The 16,268-nt window shown below is 39.1% G+C and overlaps 1 protein-coding gene across 3 annotated transcripts in view; it reads right to left on the bottom strand.

The window, feature by feature from the left end:
• Positions 1-5,212: 5,212 nt before the first annotated feature.
• Positions 5,213-16,268, bottom strand: part of PRKDC (protein kinase, DNA-activated, catalytic subunit) — a 524,414-nt gene continuing 513,358 nt past the window's right edge. For 2 of the 3 annotated variants that reach the window (XM_033933711.1, XM_033933712.1), the window contains 3 exons: positions 15,670-15,858; positions 12,493-12,632; positions 7,807-8,011 (listed from right to left, as the gene is read on the bottom strand). In XM_033933711.1, the coding sequence (XP_033789602.1) occupies positions 7,807-8,011; positions 12,493-12,632; positions 15,670-15,858 (534 nt within the window). Of the gene's footprint in view, positions 8,012-12,492; positions 12,633-15,669; positions 15,859-16,268 lie in introns of all 3 variants that reach the window. The other variant, XM_033933710.1, reaches the window with a different exon arrangement.

The following is a 16,268-nucleotide window of genomic DNA, read 5'->3' as shown; positions in this document are numbered from 1 at the left end:
CCATTCAGTTTATAAGCACACCATTACTTTATTAAAAATTAGCATGTATTTTTTTTTGTTCAGTATTGCGATATATTTGACTGTTGGATTTTGTTGTTTCTACTGTTAGAACTGTTCACAACAGCCTGCTATTCACTGTTCTAAAGGAAAGTTCCCCTTTGCACCCATATCTTTTTGGATATTTTCTTCTTTTTTTTAAAATATCTTTATTCATTTCAAAGCCAAAAACAAGTGCAACATATTTTACAATTTACACTTTAACAACACATAGGGGGCTCCTTTTACAAAGATACGTTAGGGCCTTAACACGTGGAATAGCGCACGCTAAAGTGCCACGCGTGCTAGCCACTACCACCTCCTCGAGAAGATAGTAGTTTTTCGAGCTAATCCGGTGCGTGCACTAAAAACGCTAGCACACCTTTGTAAAAGGAGCCCTTAAATTCTATCAAATTATGTTCATGACAAATACATATATCAACCTCCCCCTTTATACATACCCAACAATTGCACTCTAAATAATTTAGAGTTTTTGGATATTTTCAGTGATAGCATTCAAGGATTACAAGAGCATGATCCGATCATACTTAGAAATCTATAGCTATTTATTTATTTAAAACAGTTTTATTCTACTTAAACCTTGGCATATTACAATAAAACATTCATATCTTAAGATCAATACGTCACAACATTATAAAACGCTTCGCTGCCAGAACATCCATTAAACAATAATGGATAAATATACCATTCAGAGAATCTGAAACAAAAAACTGCTCATTCTAATAAAATGCCTTGTAAAACAAATAGATTATATATTTGTTTCAAACACCTTAGTTCAATGGTCTCAAACTCAAACCCTTTGCAGGGCCACATTTTGGATTTGTAGGTACTTGGAGGGCCTCAGAAAAAAATAGTTAATGTCTTATTAAAGAAGTGACAATTTTGCATGAGGTAAAAATCTTTCCTTTTGGCTAAGTCTTAATAATAATATTGTAATTTATAGGTAAAGAGACATATGATCAAGAAACTGTTTTATTTTACCTTTTTGATTTTGATAAACATACCAAGGGCCTCAAAATAGTATCTGGCAGGCCGCATGTGGCCCCTGGGCCACGAGTTTGAGACTACTGCCTTAGTTCAACAAGTAACAAGCCTCCATAGATCTAATTATCTTGTCTGAACATGGAGGGGTGTGGATTAAAATTAAAATAATTGATCAAGATAATAGTAAATCTGTATGGAGATTTGAAAATGCATTGCTTGCGGAACCAAATTTTATTGAGGAAATTCAGTTAAAAATAAATGATTATTTTCAAATTAATAATACGGAAGATATTTCCTTAGAAACTCTATGGGATACTTTTAAGGTAAACATGAGAGGACAAATTATTTCTTTTTCAGCATATATTAAAAAACAATTTTCCAGTTTAGAACAAGACATTAAGATTTTAGAAGCAAAATTGATTGATAAATGGGAATACTCTACACTACAGAATCTCTTGAAAGCTAAAGGGAAATATAATGAGATTTCTTCTAAACTAATAAGAAAATACTTATTTTCTCAGCAGGTGATGTATTATGGAAATTCAAATAAGGCGGGAAGATTATTGGCAAATTATCTAAAAGCAAAAAAACCCCCAAAAAACAAAAATAGTGATGGTGAAAGATTGACAAGGGAATAATTATTCTCAAACTGGTCCTATTCCAGAACAATTTTTAAAGTTTTTTAAAGCTTTATATTCTTCTGAGCCTTATTTAGATAAAGAAAAGGATGGATTAGAATTTTTAAATTTAATTAAGGGACCAAAAATTCCTGAGCATATAAAAGAAAGTTTAGAAATGCCAATATCATTAAAAGATCTGCAAACTGCATTGAAGTCCCTTAGAGTTCGATCCGCTCCAGGTGGAGATGGTTTCACAGTAGTTTTATAAATCATTTCAAAATATCCTATTACCATATTTGTTAAATTTATATCAGGTTCAACTAACTAAAGGTTGCATTACAGGTACTATGGCAGAATCTGTTACCTTAGTTTTGCTGAAGCCAAATAAAGATCCCACCACGTTGGTTTCAAATTACAGGCCTATTTCCTTAATGTAGATGGCAAACTTCTAGCTAAAACATTGACTTTACGCTTAGCCAAGGCTCTCCCTTTTATTATTGGTATGCACCAAACAGGATTTGTTGCTCAGAGACATTCCTCTAATAATACTAGATTGGCTTTTCATATGTTAAATGTAACAAAAGCCATGAATGATCCAGCCTTTTCTGTATCCCTGGACGCAGAAAAAGCCTTTGATCGGGTAGAATGGGCCTTCATGTATCAAGCAATGGAGTGGTTTAGTATAGGTTCAAGATTTATACAAATGATCCAAACATTATATAGTTCCCCTGCTGCTAGATTATATATTAATAATAATTTCTCAGAGCGTTTTAGTCTCCAGAGGGGGGGTTAGACAAGGCTGTCCTTTGTCTCCTTTGCTTTTTGATATTGTATTAGAACCTTTGTTATTAGCTATTCAACAAACGAAGGAGATAAAGGGTATTCCTTATTTAGATCGGGAATATAAAGTTTCTGCTTATGCAGATGATATATTGCTTCATTTGAGAAATCCGGAAACAACCATTCCAAGCTTACTAGAATTGATAGAAAAATTTGGAAAATTTTCAGGATATAAGATAAATTGGAGTAAATCAGAAGTTCTTCCACTTACTGTCCATTGTACAAAAGGTTTATTTGAAACATTCCCCTTTCTATGGAAAGAAGATGGAATAAAATATTTAGGCATTTGCATAAAAAACACATTGGAAGAAACAATTGAAGTGAATGAAAAATTTTTATTACAGAAGGTAACAGAAATGTGTGAGCAATGGAATCCTTTACATCTTTCTTGGTGGGGGAGAGTTCAAACTATCAAAATGATGATTTTGCCTGTGGTTTGTTATCAAATGGGTATGTTACCAGTTTTTTTTCAGGGATCCTTTTATAAAAAGTTAAAATGTATTCTTACAAAATTTATTTGGCTGGGCAAAAAGGCTAGAATTGCTTTAGTATCACTACAAAAACCGATTACAGAAGGAGGGGTAAATTTTTCCAATTTTTATAGGTATCATCAATCCTATATTATGCGCCAGGGTACGTATTGGATCCTCCCAGAGCATGTTGTGGTTTGAATGTCGACTCATGTTCCCTCTGAGATTATGCCATATACTTATTATCAAAATGCCTAGATTATATAAAGAAAATAGATTATTTGTAGACACATGGAAAACAATAAGATATGTGAGCAATTTAACAAGTTTCAAGTTTATTAAAATATTTTTTTTAAACCGCTTAATCAGGTTTCTAAGCGGTGCACAATATAAAATTACATAAAAACATAATAAAACTGGGGATACTGGATAAAATCCAAGTGTCATAATAAAGCACCTTTTCCAGTTAACAAATCAAACTATATGGCTGAACTTCAAGATTCAAATTGGCGGATTTAAAGTCATCTGGAAGCATTGGATAATTGCAGGAATACGTGTATTAGAATATATTATTTCTAATGGTACTGCTTGAGTTTTCACAGTTGCAACATAAATATGGCCTTAATAAATCACAAAATTTTAGATGGATGCAACTGAAGCAGGCCATTCAGATGGGGTTCCCTGAATGAAAAAATCTTAATAATCAATATAGTTTGGAATTCTTATGCTTTCAGGTGGATTCAGATTAGAAAGAAGGCAAGATTTGAGTGGACAGAGGCAGAAAAGAAAAAGTTAAGAAAGCTGAAAGGGAAAAATCAATACGTTGGAGATAGGCATAAGAAGGAAATGGAATGACAGAAGAGGAGAAAAAAAAATGGACAGCAGACACTGGAAAGAGAATTAGTTGAAGATAGAGAAAAAGCAGAAAGAGAAACTGGGACCAAGATGATGGAAAAACAAAACATCCAGAAAATAAGGTAGAAAAAATTGTTTTATTTTGAATTTATTACCTGGAATATGTTAGCTTTGGGATATGTGCATCACAATTATTTTTGTATTCAGTGGTGTAGTCATATACAGCTGATTTGGGGGAGGGACTGGATCCCAAAATTAGTGGATGGGCACCAAAGTTTCTCCCCGCCTGAGTGCAATTTACAAATACTAGAGCTATTGGGGATCCCCAAGCCCTGCCACCTGAAGACATCTTCCTCAAGTCTGACAACCCAAAATCTCCAAGCTTTGCAGCCAATGGTAATATCCTCAAGCTTCCACTGCTTTCAAGCATGCATGAAGCCAAGGTGGGGGGGGGGGCAAGGAGGAGGGAAGGCAGCAGCTCTGCAATACTGATGCCAGCTGCAGAACTTGGGAAGTTGTAGGGGAGGAAGTGGCCGTCAGCTGGTGAGGCTTGAGGATCCCTACTAGCTACAGCAGGGGAGATGTTCATTTTGAGGGAGCCTAAGCTCAAAGTGGGAGGCCCAAGAAAGCAGTAATATTTACCCTGACTGAACAATCCTCCATGTGCATCAATGACAGCTGATGCAGCATCCCCGCCCTGATGAGGCTCACCTCTGAAGAGGCTCACCGTAGCTGTAATAGAAGTGAATGGGAAAACCAGGAGTGCATATCCTTACTCATCAGAGTGGAGATGCGGAAGCCTGTGGCTGCTCCCACTGTCAGCGGTGTAAGTGGAGGGATCACTCAGTTAGGGTAAGTATTACTGCTTTTTTTGGGTTCCTCTCCACAGTGTCCCTTTATATGAAGATTTATTATTAGATACGTACATCTTCTATATTAGTGATTGCAAATTTGGGACCTGCTCGGCCTTTTTTTTTTTTGCTCATCAGCTAGTGTGCGGCCCCAGAAAATGTTTTTCGTCCAATGTGGCCCAGGGAAGCCAAAAGGTTGGACACCCCTGCCCTACTCCTTCACCATGAGCAGGGAGGGGTAATTTGCATAGCACCAAATTTGCACCACCAAATTTCCCCATCCTGCCCCACCCAGCTACTTTTTCATGCCTCCCGGCTGGAAAAAATTTCTGGGGAGAACACTGTAGATCAAAGTACTCAAAAACATGTACCAGAAGTGTCTGCAAGTATCTGATCTTGTAACTAATATGATTTCTGAATGTAATTTAGACCACTCACTTAACAGTTTACTGATTCTAATTAGCTGATCACTGGATTCATGGTATGGCCTTTGGACTATTTCATTTGACAAGAGCCAGCATACTTTCACACAAACTGAAATTCAGAAATTCCACCATTTTTATTTAAACAAGAGTTTTAAAAATACTGAAGGATTTCAACACATCAATAAACTATAGGGCCCCGAGGGCATCACTGGGCCTCATGTTTTGGGCATGTCCCATGGTACAGACATATTGGATTACAATTTTGCAATTTATGTGACAATGGAAGCGGAAAATTGCATGTTCTGTTAGGCAAATACAACATATCCATGCCAATTCCAAAAGAACTTAAACAATTCCTTAGTAAAGCAGTGATCATTGTGAAGACAGTAATCTTCCTCAATTGGATAACCCCAGAAGTGCCCTCCATGTTGACGTGATTACAAATTATACATTTGCTGACACTGGAAAGATATGATATAACGGAGATCACCTCAGTTAAAGGAGTTCTATATCAGCAGATGTGGGAACTTTTCTGAATCACACTTACACCCACAGAACCAGAATATTGAATTTTCTGGGATAGATGACAATTATTTTTTGGAACGGTACCTCCAGATATAGAGTTTGGGTATGGGGGTGAGGTGTGGGATAGGGGATATGTGGGGAGGGTCAATTAGGGTGGTGGGAGGAAAAAAAAACAACAAAAAAGAGACATAAAACTGTTAATCTGGGATGACAGAATTATTTGTAATAGCAACATGTGGACATGTATTACCTATATATGTTGTTTCTCAACTCGGTCCTGGAGTACCCCCTTGCCAGTCAGGTTTTCAGAATATCCAAAATGAATATGCATAAACTTGATTTGAATATACTGCTTCCATTATGTGCAAATTTCTTTCATGCATATTCATTGTGGATATCTTGAAAAACTGACTGGCAAGAGGGTACTCTAGGACCGAGTTGAGAAACACTGACCTATGTTATTAGAGTTTGCAAGATTAAGTTTCATTTTATTGTTTGGTGATATATGTGTAATATTTTGCTTTTCTTCCAATAAACAAGAGTTAAACAGATTAATAAACCATAAAAAAAATTGACAAAATACTTATCTAACTGAAGTGTTTAATTATTATATATTTTTCTATCACATGCAATTAGCATCAAATTTATAAACTTGGTTGAAGGCCCAGGATGAAACAGATCAAGTCCTGTTTGAATACATATTAAAAATACTTCAAGATACTGATTCAGGCCTAAGCACTTGGAGAACATGGATAAGCATTACATTTTAAAGTGCTAGTTAAGAAGCAGGCTTCTGTCAGCCAATCACAGAGTGGCGCGGGACCAGGCAGGAAGCGCAAAGGTTGTGCTCCTATGTTGTTTGTCGCTCTTCTAAGATAAAGGCAGCCGTCCAGGAGACCGCACTGTACCACCGCCAGTAAAAAAGGTACGGGGTGGGGGCGCAGTGTATTCTGTTCATAACGCGCACCCCATTTTTGGGGATGGAAAAAGTGCGTCTTATGGTCCGAAAAATACAGTAAATTCCAGGTTACCTCCTGCTTAGACACTAGTTATATGGAGGTGGTTCTTACCATAGGCGATATGTACATGAAAGCCTAACAGTAGCATTGATGTACATTTACTGATGTAATCAATGAAACCAAAAAGCTGTCACTTGACAACTTCAAGCACAGCCAGTCTTGCTACAATAGGGGGAAGATGAGGAGAAATAAAACATGAATTGGTAAGAGAGAAGACAACATTTCTAACGTAACTGAAAACAAAATGAAAGTTTGAACTGTTAAAATTATTTTCAATGAGCTGAAGGATTCTTTTCCAGGCTTATAATCTGGTTAGATCATTAAATCAATACATGCCAACAAGTTTGCACTAAAATGGATAAGCCATGTGATTATAATTTCATTGTTCAGCCAACCAAAATTTTAAGTTGATGTGTACTGAATCTTATTATTGGCAGTGGCATAACAAGAGAGGAGGGACTGCCTCAGCACCACCTTGGCTGGGGTAGCGGCATCTCTCTTCATCGTCCTCCCCCATATTTCTTAAAAACTTCGCCAGCCACGAGCAGCATCTTTTACCCTCTGCTCATGTTAGCCTCATCCCCCGCCTCTGACATCACTTCCTGTTCGTGGGGACCAGGAAGCAACACTAGAGGGAAGGATGAAGCTGGTGTGAGCAGCGGGTAAGATGCTACTTACGCTGGGCAAAAAATTTGAAGAGGAGAAGGGGAAGAGGGAGGGCACATTGGGGGGTGGCACAGCTTGGCAATGCCGATCACTAACTTTCCTTGCTATGCCACTGATTGATATAGTATTTCATTAACTTCATGGTCTAGATTTACTTTACAAAAATCCCAATTTGCAGCTGTTTCTTCTCTGATCGATGTTTAACTAATGTCTGGAAACTAGCAGTATCTCTGACTGTAAACACCAGCATTATTCAGAGTCCACCTACTTTCTTTTCTTGGCAAGCAGCTCTTCTCTCTCCACTTTTTAGTATTGTGTATGTCTCATTATGCTGTGCTACAGAGAATAGTGGCTGAACTTTTGTACTTGATGAATTTCTGCAACAGCGATTAATGCTTGAATAATGAACGACTGTTCCCCTGAGAAAAGCAACATGGCTTGTGGTAACAGTTTTCTTAACTTCACAAAAAAATCTCATCAGATCATTTTGCGTGTTATATCCAAGGCTCCCATCCTTCCCAGACTCTTCCCAGGATATTAGGGTCTGTAGCTTGGTCCAGGAGGCATTTCACCTGGATCTCTTCAGTAAGTCCGTCCTCAGGTTCTTTGGCTCGAATGTTGTGTGTTTTGTCTCCCCTAGCCACAGCTATCATTTCCTTGTAGGCCATCGATTTCTCATGCCCCAGTCGCAGTTCATCACTAGAATGCAAATAAAATAGCTTCTAAGTGCTCTTATATGTATTGTCATGCATCATAAGCCAGTGCCATGCTCTATTATATGCTGCCTCACCACGAACTACAATGTTCTTTCAAGCTCATAGTTACTGCAATATCATACCAAACTCATAACATCACCACCACTGTATGAGGTCTTGATCTATCATATCCTATTAAGTATTGCCATGCTTTTGAATACTGCCGTGCTCCCCTATGTATTGTCCTATCCTGTCATGTTCTACATTACTATACTCTGTTATGTTTTTATATTTAACAGGTTATATTTTATTATGTATGTAAACTTGTAACCTGTTCTGAGCTCTTCTGGGAAGACGGGCTCTAAATCCAAATTAATAAATAAAGTTCTTCAGAGTTATAAGACAGCAGTCTAATACGAGTGTACACATAGTTGTGGGAAGTGATAGACATCTCCTAAGGATCTAAAATGGAAAGCAATGTTTGTTGCTCTTGGCCTTACAGATTTCTCATTGAAGAAAAGTACAGCAGAAAGCTCCCATCAAAGTCACTATTAACCAAACCACTTTGCAATGCCTTATGGGATTTGATCTATGGTCCAGAGGAACTAATTTACAGTCAGCCTTTGTAAACTCAGTCAACAAAGATAGTTCAGTCATCAAGAACAATTTAAATAATGATCAGACAGATACAACACATTATATAGAATATTCTCATGTATTTAACGTTAACAGATATAAGCCAGCATGAATACAAACGTATACAGAGACATTAAGGTGCTTATTTTCAAAGTATATTTTCAAAGTTATTTTCAAAGTTATATAGTAACCTATATAACTCTTTAAGTCTATGTACTTTGAAAATGAGCCTCTTAACATCCTAAGCTAAATTCCCAAATCAGATATCAGATTGATTCTAACTATGCCAAGTGTAAAGAACCCATGGGACATGATCACCCATTATTTCCTACCAAAGTATAAAACAAAGTAGAAAATAATCCCAACTTACCTTATTTTTCGCTCCATAAGACGCACTTCCCCCCCCCAAAAAAAAGTGGGTGTAAATAATGGTGCGTCTTATGGAGCAAATATACTCAGCCGCTGAGAGAATTACACTCTCCCGGGTTCCTGCACACTGCCCTAATGCGCTGCGGCTCTGCTGGTGAATGAGTGAGGGCGGGGTGAGGAGGCCAGGATGGTGGCGCTGAGCCCTCGAAGCTGACCTCACCCTCCTGTCCATGATGAGCTGAGGAGAGCACAGGCATAATAATAATAATACAGTCAAGCCACGGTTTGTGAGTGTTTTGCAAAACACTCAAGCAAATCGTGCCTTGCAAACCAAGCGTTGACTTGATTTGCGAGCCCCCCCCCCCCCCCGGCTAACCGGCATTGCCTACGAACACCCCCAACTAGAACCGGCATCGCCTGCCCAAACCCAAACTCTTACCTCGATCTGGCATTGGCACATAGCACCAACTCACAGGAGTAGAACCCCTGATTTTTCTGGAAAGGGGGTACTAAGGCATTCAGTTGAAGTAGAGTTTTGATTTCCTGAAAAAGGGATGGCTGTTGAGATATGAAAGAGGACTTTCTTGGAGAGTTGTTTGGAGGAATGGTGATAAACTTTGAGGACCCAAGTGTGCATGGTAATGAGAGTCCAGCATTGATGATATAATAGAAGTCATCCTCCGATGGGTTGGGGAGGTGGCTGAGTTGGAGGAATTGCAGCTATGCTCTCTAGAAGCATGTCAAAAAGACTGAGTTGATTTTTGTGGAACAGAAGTCTGAGGCTTCTGTGGTTTTTGCCTCTTCTATGGAGGAGGTTTGGAAGAGGACGAGGTTGCTCGATAATGCCTCTTATATGAAGAGTAAGCAGGTTTCTGCAAAGATTTAGATGATTGAGTTTTAGACTTGAACCCCACTAAGGTAGCCCAACTCTGTTCATGTCGAGTAAGTCTTTGCATGGCATCCTCGACTTTGTCACCAAATAGCTCTTCACCTAGATGGGGAATATTTGTTAAATGATCTTGAACATTGATGTCCAAGTTAGAGACTCACAGCCATGTGAGATATCTCACAGCAATAGACATAGCCGATGCTCTAGATGTTACATCAAAGGCATCAAAAGCTGATCTTGCCATAAATTTTCTAGTTTGAAGTAGGCTATGAGTAGTTTCCTGAAATTCTGGAAGTCGTTCAGATGGAATATATTACTCAAAATCAGCCAGCTTCTTTATGCGGCGTTTAGGGCAGAATGAAACAGAAACTGTAGCTGAGAACTCTGCTGGTCAACAGAGTTCTGGAAGAGGAGACAGCCAATCTTATCCATGGTGTGGCCTTCACAGTCTGGTGATGCAGTAGCATTTAATCTTGTACTGAAGGATTTTTAAAGAGTGGATTCAATCAGCAAAGACTAGTGCTGTAATTGTGGCTTATCAAAGCTGGGACACAACTGTATTCTGTACAGAATCAATCTTTTATGGAGCTATGGGAAGGGTGAGGAGTCTCCCAGTTCTTAAACACAGTTTCCTTAAGTAGACTGTGAAGAGGCAATTTGAGAAGCTCTTTAGAAGGCTCATTAAAATCTACTGCCTCAAGGAGCTCTGCTCTTGGCTCAATGTCTGACTCCAGTTTAACAGGTAAAGCTTTCCCCATCTGCCTGATAAATTTAGTAAAAGATAATCCTTCTGGAGGAGTCTTTTATCTTGGCGGTGGAGTAGATGAATCTGATGGGATGTCATACGACTCAGGAGCAGATAAGAAGGGTTCAAGATCAGTATCAGTATGTACAGAAAGATCTGAATCAATGTCCCCAACTCCAGGAGATTCTCTATAGGAAGGAGATGATGGAGATGGATACTACTTGGTCTGAGGAGTATGATGATAGTGAGAATGTCTAGATCTTGACTTGTGTCAAGGTGAATGCAAACTGGTACTATGCGATGCTCTTGGATTTACTAGAAGACCAAGCACCGGTACAGTAAGATTTCAATGTCCATCGATACTTAGATGGAGAGCTGGATTCAGTATTCTGGGGTCTTAATGTGCCATGCTCAGACTGGGCCAGTCAGTGCAAGAACCAATGCTGCATGGAGGTTAAACAGTCCAGCTAGCTCCCTGTGAAAGACTTCCATGAGTTGGTCCTGGAAGGACTGCACCAGTACTGTTGGTTCAACAGCCGGTACCATCGGTGCTACAGGGTGTCTAGGGGTGGATGATCTTGATGAGGAAAAGCCCTGAAGGAGACACAGCCTTAACAGAAAGAGATCAATGATGGTGTCGACGCTTGGCATGCATTGAGGGACTCAATGCTGAGGATGCCTGCAACACTGGTTGAGAAGAGAACAGTTTCTTAGTTGGTTTACCCGATGCAGGAACTGAGTCCGTTGTCGATGCTGGTACCATTGGTTTCAATTTGTCATCGGCGCCTATGGCTGATCCAAACAGCTTCTCTTGCTGGATGTGTTGAGACTTAAGGGAGCATTTTTGCAAGGTAGAACATTGGATATAAGTGTCTACTTGATGCTCCAGCCCCAGACATTGAATGCACTAGTTGTGCGAGTTAGTGATTGAAATAGGTTGCTGGTAGTTTTTGAACCTGCTAGAAGGCCTTGATATGAGAGAAAAATCTCAGTGGCAAGATAAAAAAATGCAATGGTTGTGAACTGAGACTAGATTGAAAAATGGATAAAAGGGCCCGAAGGTCTGACTGAGGGAAAATTTTTTTTTTTTTTTTGACAAAAAGAAAAAGAACTGAAGAGGTAAAGAAAACATTAATTAGAAAAAGAAACAAAAGAACAAGTCGAAAGGGCCAAAAACAGATGGCTGGGAAGGCAACTTGTTTGGACAAAGTCCAAAAACAACTTCTTTGCTCTGTGGAAAATGAAGAACTGAGGAACTGCGAGCTGACGTCAGGCGGGAAAGCACTTGCACGTTCATGGTGAGGGCACTCTCAAAGCTTCTTAAGAAGTTTAAAGTGACAGTACCACTGTCTATACTGGGCTTCGTGGATGAAGGTTGCTATTTACATGTGGGGATCCTTCTAAAAAAAAGGGCCATTACCTATTTATTTATAAACTGCAGTATTTTTTCTCCAATTAAGGAGTATCTCCCTTCTACTGTTACTGGTAACAGAAAACAATGAAAACACCTCAACAGGGTGATATTCTAAAACATACATTATAGCTAACTGTGAAACTAGTCATGAAAAGAAAAAAATGTTCTAATAAAATACTTGACTGAGTGCGACATTCAGACTGCTCTTGGTTGACTTTCATAGCAGAACTTTTCTGCTTGTGTATGGGAAACACTTTGCTCTGCCAAATAATTTTAGTGCATGAAAATTCTCTGCACTTGAGTGCATTCAACTGTTCCTTCTGTACAAGAAAAGCTAAACACAAGTAATAAGACTGCTTGCTTCATGTTCAATAGTTTACCAATTAGGAATCATTTCCAAAGCCTCTCAAGCACAAGTACACGGTGACTTACCAAGTAATTATTGCAGGATTAGTACCTGCTAGTTTCCTTTTGGCATAGTTGACTTTTTGCATTGGATACCAGTTTATTTCAGCAGTGTTCACTTCCTTGGTCCAAGTTCCTTTTTTCTTTAACTGCTTCAGCTCAAAATTCTGAAAAGATGGGGAAAAAAGTGTTTACTTTCAGATGCATCAGAAAATTCTTGCTTTCTAAAATGTTTGAACTTCAGTGTGAGCACATATTTGCTAAAATCTACATAAGAATTTAGAAAGATTGCAGTCCACAGTGTTCTTCTGCTTTGTATATTCTCTGCTGATTTAGGGCTAGATTCACTAAACTTTCCGATCCTGTAATGACAATCACTCATCGACCCTGACTTGATTCTCTAAACGGCCCACCGCCTAGTTTACGATTCCATCCGATCCACTCATGCAAATTAGTAAAACCCCATGCAAAATAGCCAAGCGATTGATTCACTAACAATTGCTTGGCTATTTTGCATCAGGTTTCACTATTGTCAAACCCGATTGCTGCAGACCTGTTGGTAACAGTTACCGACAGGTCTGCCTGTTTAAAAAAAAAAAAAAATTTTTTTAATGGTATTAATATTTTGTGTGTATTACATACGCAAAATATCAGCCCGATTAAAAAAAAAGAAAAAAGCCCCTCCCCCTTCCAACAAAATAATTCCTTCCCCCTCAAACAACAACAAAAAAAGCTCCCCATTGATGTCTGCCGCCGTTGCAAATTCAAAATTATGGCAGGAGGGATTCCCACTTTCTCCTGCCATTGGGCCAACTCCCCCCCCCAAAAAAAACCACACAAAAAAAACAACCCGGCAGGAGGGATCCTGACTCTTTCCTGCCACCAAACGCCCCCTCCCCGTTCCCCTCCCTATACCTGTAAGGGAGCAGAGGGGTGCTCAGTCCCCCTGCTCCTTTGCCTCCAGCGATGCCACTGCCTCGGTGCATCATGTGATGCATGGGGAGGGGCCTAAGGCCCTGATTGGCCCTTGGGAGGGGCCTGAGGTGCCTGAGCCAATCAGGGACTAGTGAGTAGCCTAAGGAAGTCCCTGATTGGCCATTGCTTTGCCAGCTCTTTGTGTGAAGTGCCTAGAAGCTTTGAAAATTGCCTATTAGGCTCATATTTTTTCTCAACTGAAATTACAGTACAATGTACAACATGCTTGAATCCTATTAGTTTGGGCCATCATCTCTGGTTTTGTAATTCCACATAATGTCCATATACTCTACCTAGTCAATATAATTTTGCTTGTTTCTTCTGAGAACAATAGCACTACACTTTCACCATCAACCCTTGTATTAACACAGTCATACAATATTTCATAGCTGACAAATGGTAATAAATTCTATTGTATAGCTTGAAGAATATTACTGTACTGTGCATACTGCAAATGAGTAACATTAGTTTCTTATTCTTACAAGCAATGGTGAAAACATTTTGAGAAAACCTAAGCAGAAACCAAAATCCTTAAGAGTCTGGGGAAATTATTTACAGCCTGTAAAATAAATTATTGATTTTTAAAAAAAATCTATATTTTTGCTTATTTATTATTTATATATTTTTTGCTCTGCTTTTTCTCTATAGCCTATTTCCCTTAATTCCTCCTGTATGCTATAGTCTTGTGGCTGTTCCTGATCCCTGCAACTGCTTTACTTTATGGCTCCTCTACCCTGCTGCCATGCCCATCATTCTTCCCAGTCCAGGTTACTGTCCTTGTCCCTGCTGCTCCAGTTTCCAGCTCAAGTGACTACTGCTACTCTACTTGGCCCCTCCTCTATGCGGCATGTGTCAAATTTTAGGTACCTCAATTTTTGCCAACCCTGTTTATTAGTATTTGTCACTGAAAAGCTTATATACATGCTTTTTATGCCTGACTTAAATCTCTTCTTAAAAAGTGGTCAAAGGTCAAAGCCATGAAAAGTTTGGTTAGTTCCTCAGTGTCTGCACATGTGTCTGGAGGATTACATAAAGGAAGAAAATAGACATCCCTTCTGTGTGAATAGACACAGCTGAGTGGTGGTGAGAGACCTCCATACCCTTCCCTGAAGGGTTAGCTTGATGAGATCTCAACACAGGTTGCAAGTCCAAACGGCTCAATAGTCAAAATTACTAGAAAGACATGTTGGACATAAGCCAACAGCAAATTTGGTAATGCAGGAACAAATGTCAGCCTCACGGGTCATCACAGGGCTTGCTGAATCAATTGTTGCAGGTTCAACAGAAGTTGCCAATTCTTCCCCAATAGGATTTTCCTTGAATTCCAAGTAAGGAAGGGAATCAGATATAGGAAAGTCACTGACTGGTGCCCTAAAAGCATTCCTAACCCCAACCCTGACCCATGGAATCCATGGGAAGTGCTGCAATACTAAGGAGTTTTTCCAATGAAGAGTTGGGGACGCGATTGTAATGATGGATGCCCTCTCTCATCTCTAAGTTTCCAGTTTGCAGACAGGTGGGTATAGTGGGTTTTGGGGGTGTTGTGGGGGGCTCACCATATCTTATAAGGGAGTTCTGGTAAGATATTTATGTGTCACCCTTTTTGTGAAGTTCACAGCAGTGCTCTGTAAGGTGGCCAGTCCACATCCAAATGGTCTTATTCTGGGCGTTTGGGACAGACAAATTTTTGGTCGAAAATGTGATATAAAGATAGATGTACTGGCGGTCTGGACGATCAATGGCCCGGATGTCCAGATACACAATTTTCAGAAAAAAATTATTCTAGACATATTTTTCAAGAATGGACATTTTAACACTGCAGTCTTTGGGCGTCTAGCACCATACGTCTGAATTGGACTTAGATGTTTTTTCGATTATTCCCTTCCACATGTCTACTTGAATATATACAAAAAATTTTATATGCTAAAACTACTTATAGAAATACCCCAATAAGAGGTGAGGAAGTCTAAGTTTAGAGTTATATGAGAACCAAGAAGACTAGGACCTGTTTCTCCTACAGATGCTTATTGTGTCCTGGGCAAGTCACATCACCTTTCATTGCTTCAATTATTGATTTAGATGATCAGTTACTGATTTAAGTTGTAAGCTCTCTTGGGCCTACCAAATATACCTCAATTTGTAACTTGTCTTGCACTCAGATTTGCAACAGCATGTAAATCAATTCAAGTATATTTTACAAATAAATCATTAAAAACAAAGAAACCTTACCTTCCAGTCTAGGGAAGGCTCTTTTACAAAGACATCCATAGTGCTGATGAGAAGGCTTGGGTCAGTGCGATAGGCTCTTAGGGCATGCACCATTACACTCTCAATGAGACCAGACTCCTTCATTGGTAACATCAGCTGCACAAACTGACGCGTGAGACGGAACGGCATCAGCTCAGGCACAGGGAGGAACTTCAGGAGGAAGGAAATGATAATGCACCAACACGTTAAAACACAAATAACTATGAAGTTAATCAACTACAAAGGCAGATCTTAGCTATTATCTTTCACTGCACATTGATACATGTACTCAATGTACATAAACGTCCTGATTCTATAAAGTTGCACATACGCAAGTTATAGAACAGTGGCGGTTATTCAAGTAACAATTTAATAATGAAGTGTTAGTTGATGTTAACAAGCAACAATTGGCTATAATTGCTGCTAATTGGCAGTTGTGTGGGAGAGAGTCCAAACTATTAAAATGATGATTTTGCCTGTAGTTTGTTATCAAATGGGTATGTCACCAGTTTTTTTTTCAGGGGTCCTTTTATAAAAAGTTAAATAGTATTCTTACAAAATTTATTTGGCTGGTAAAATTG

Source organism: Geotrypetes seraphini, chromosome 2 (assembly GCF_902459505.1).
Source record: "Geotrypetes seraphini chromosome 2, aGeoSer1.1, whole genome shotgun sequence".
Taxonomy (NCBI): Eukaryota; Metazoa; Chordata; class Amphibia; order Gymnophiona; family Dermophiidae; genus Geotrypetes; species Geotrypetes seraphini.
Note: the sequence above shows the minus strand (reverse complement) of the source record. Positions and strands in the feature narration are given on the sequence as shown.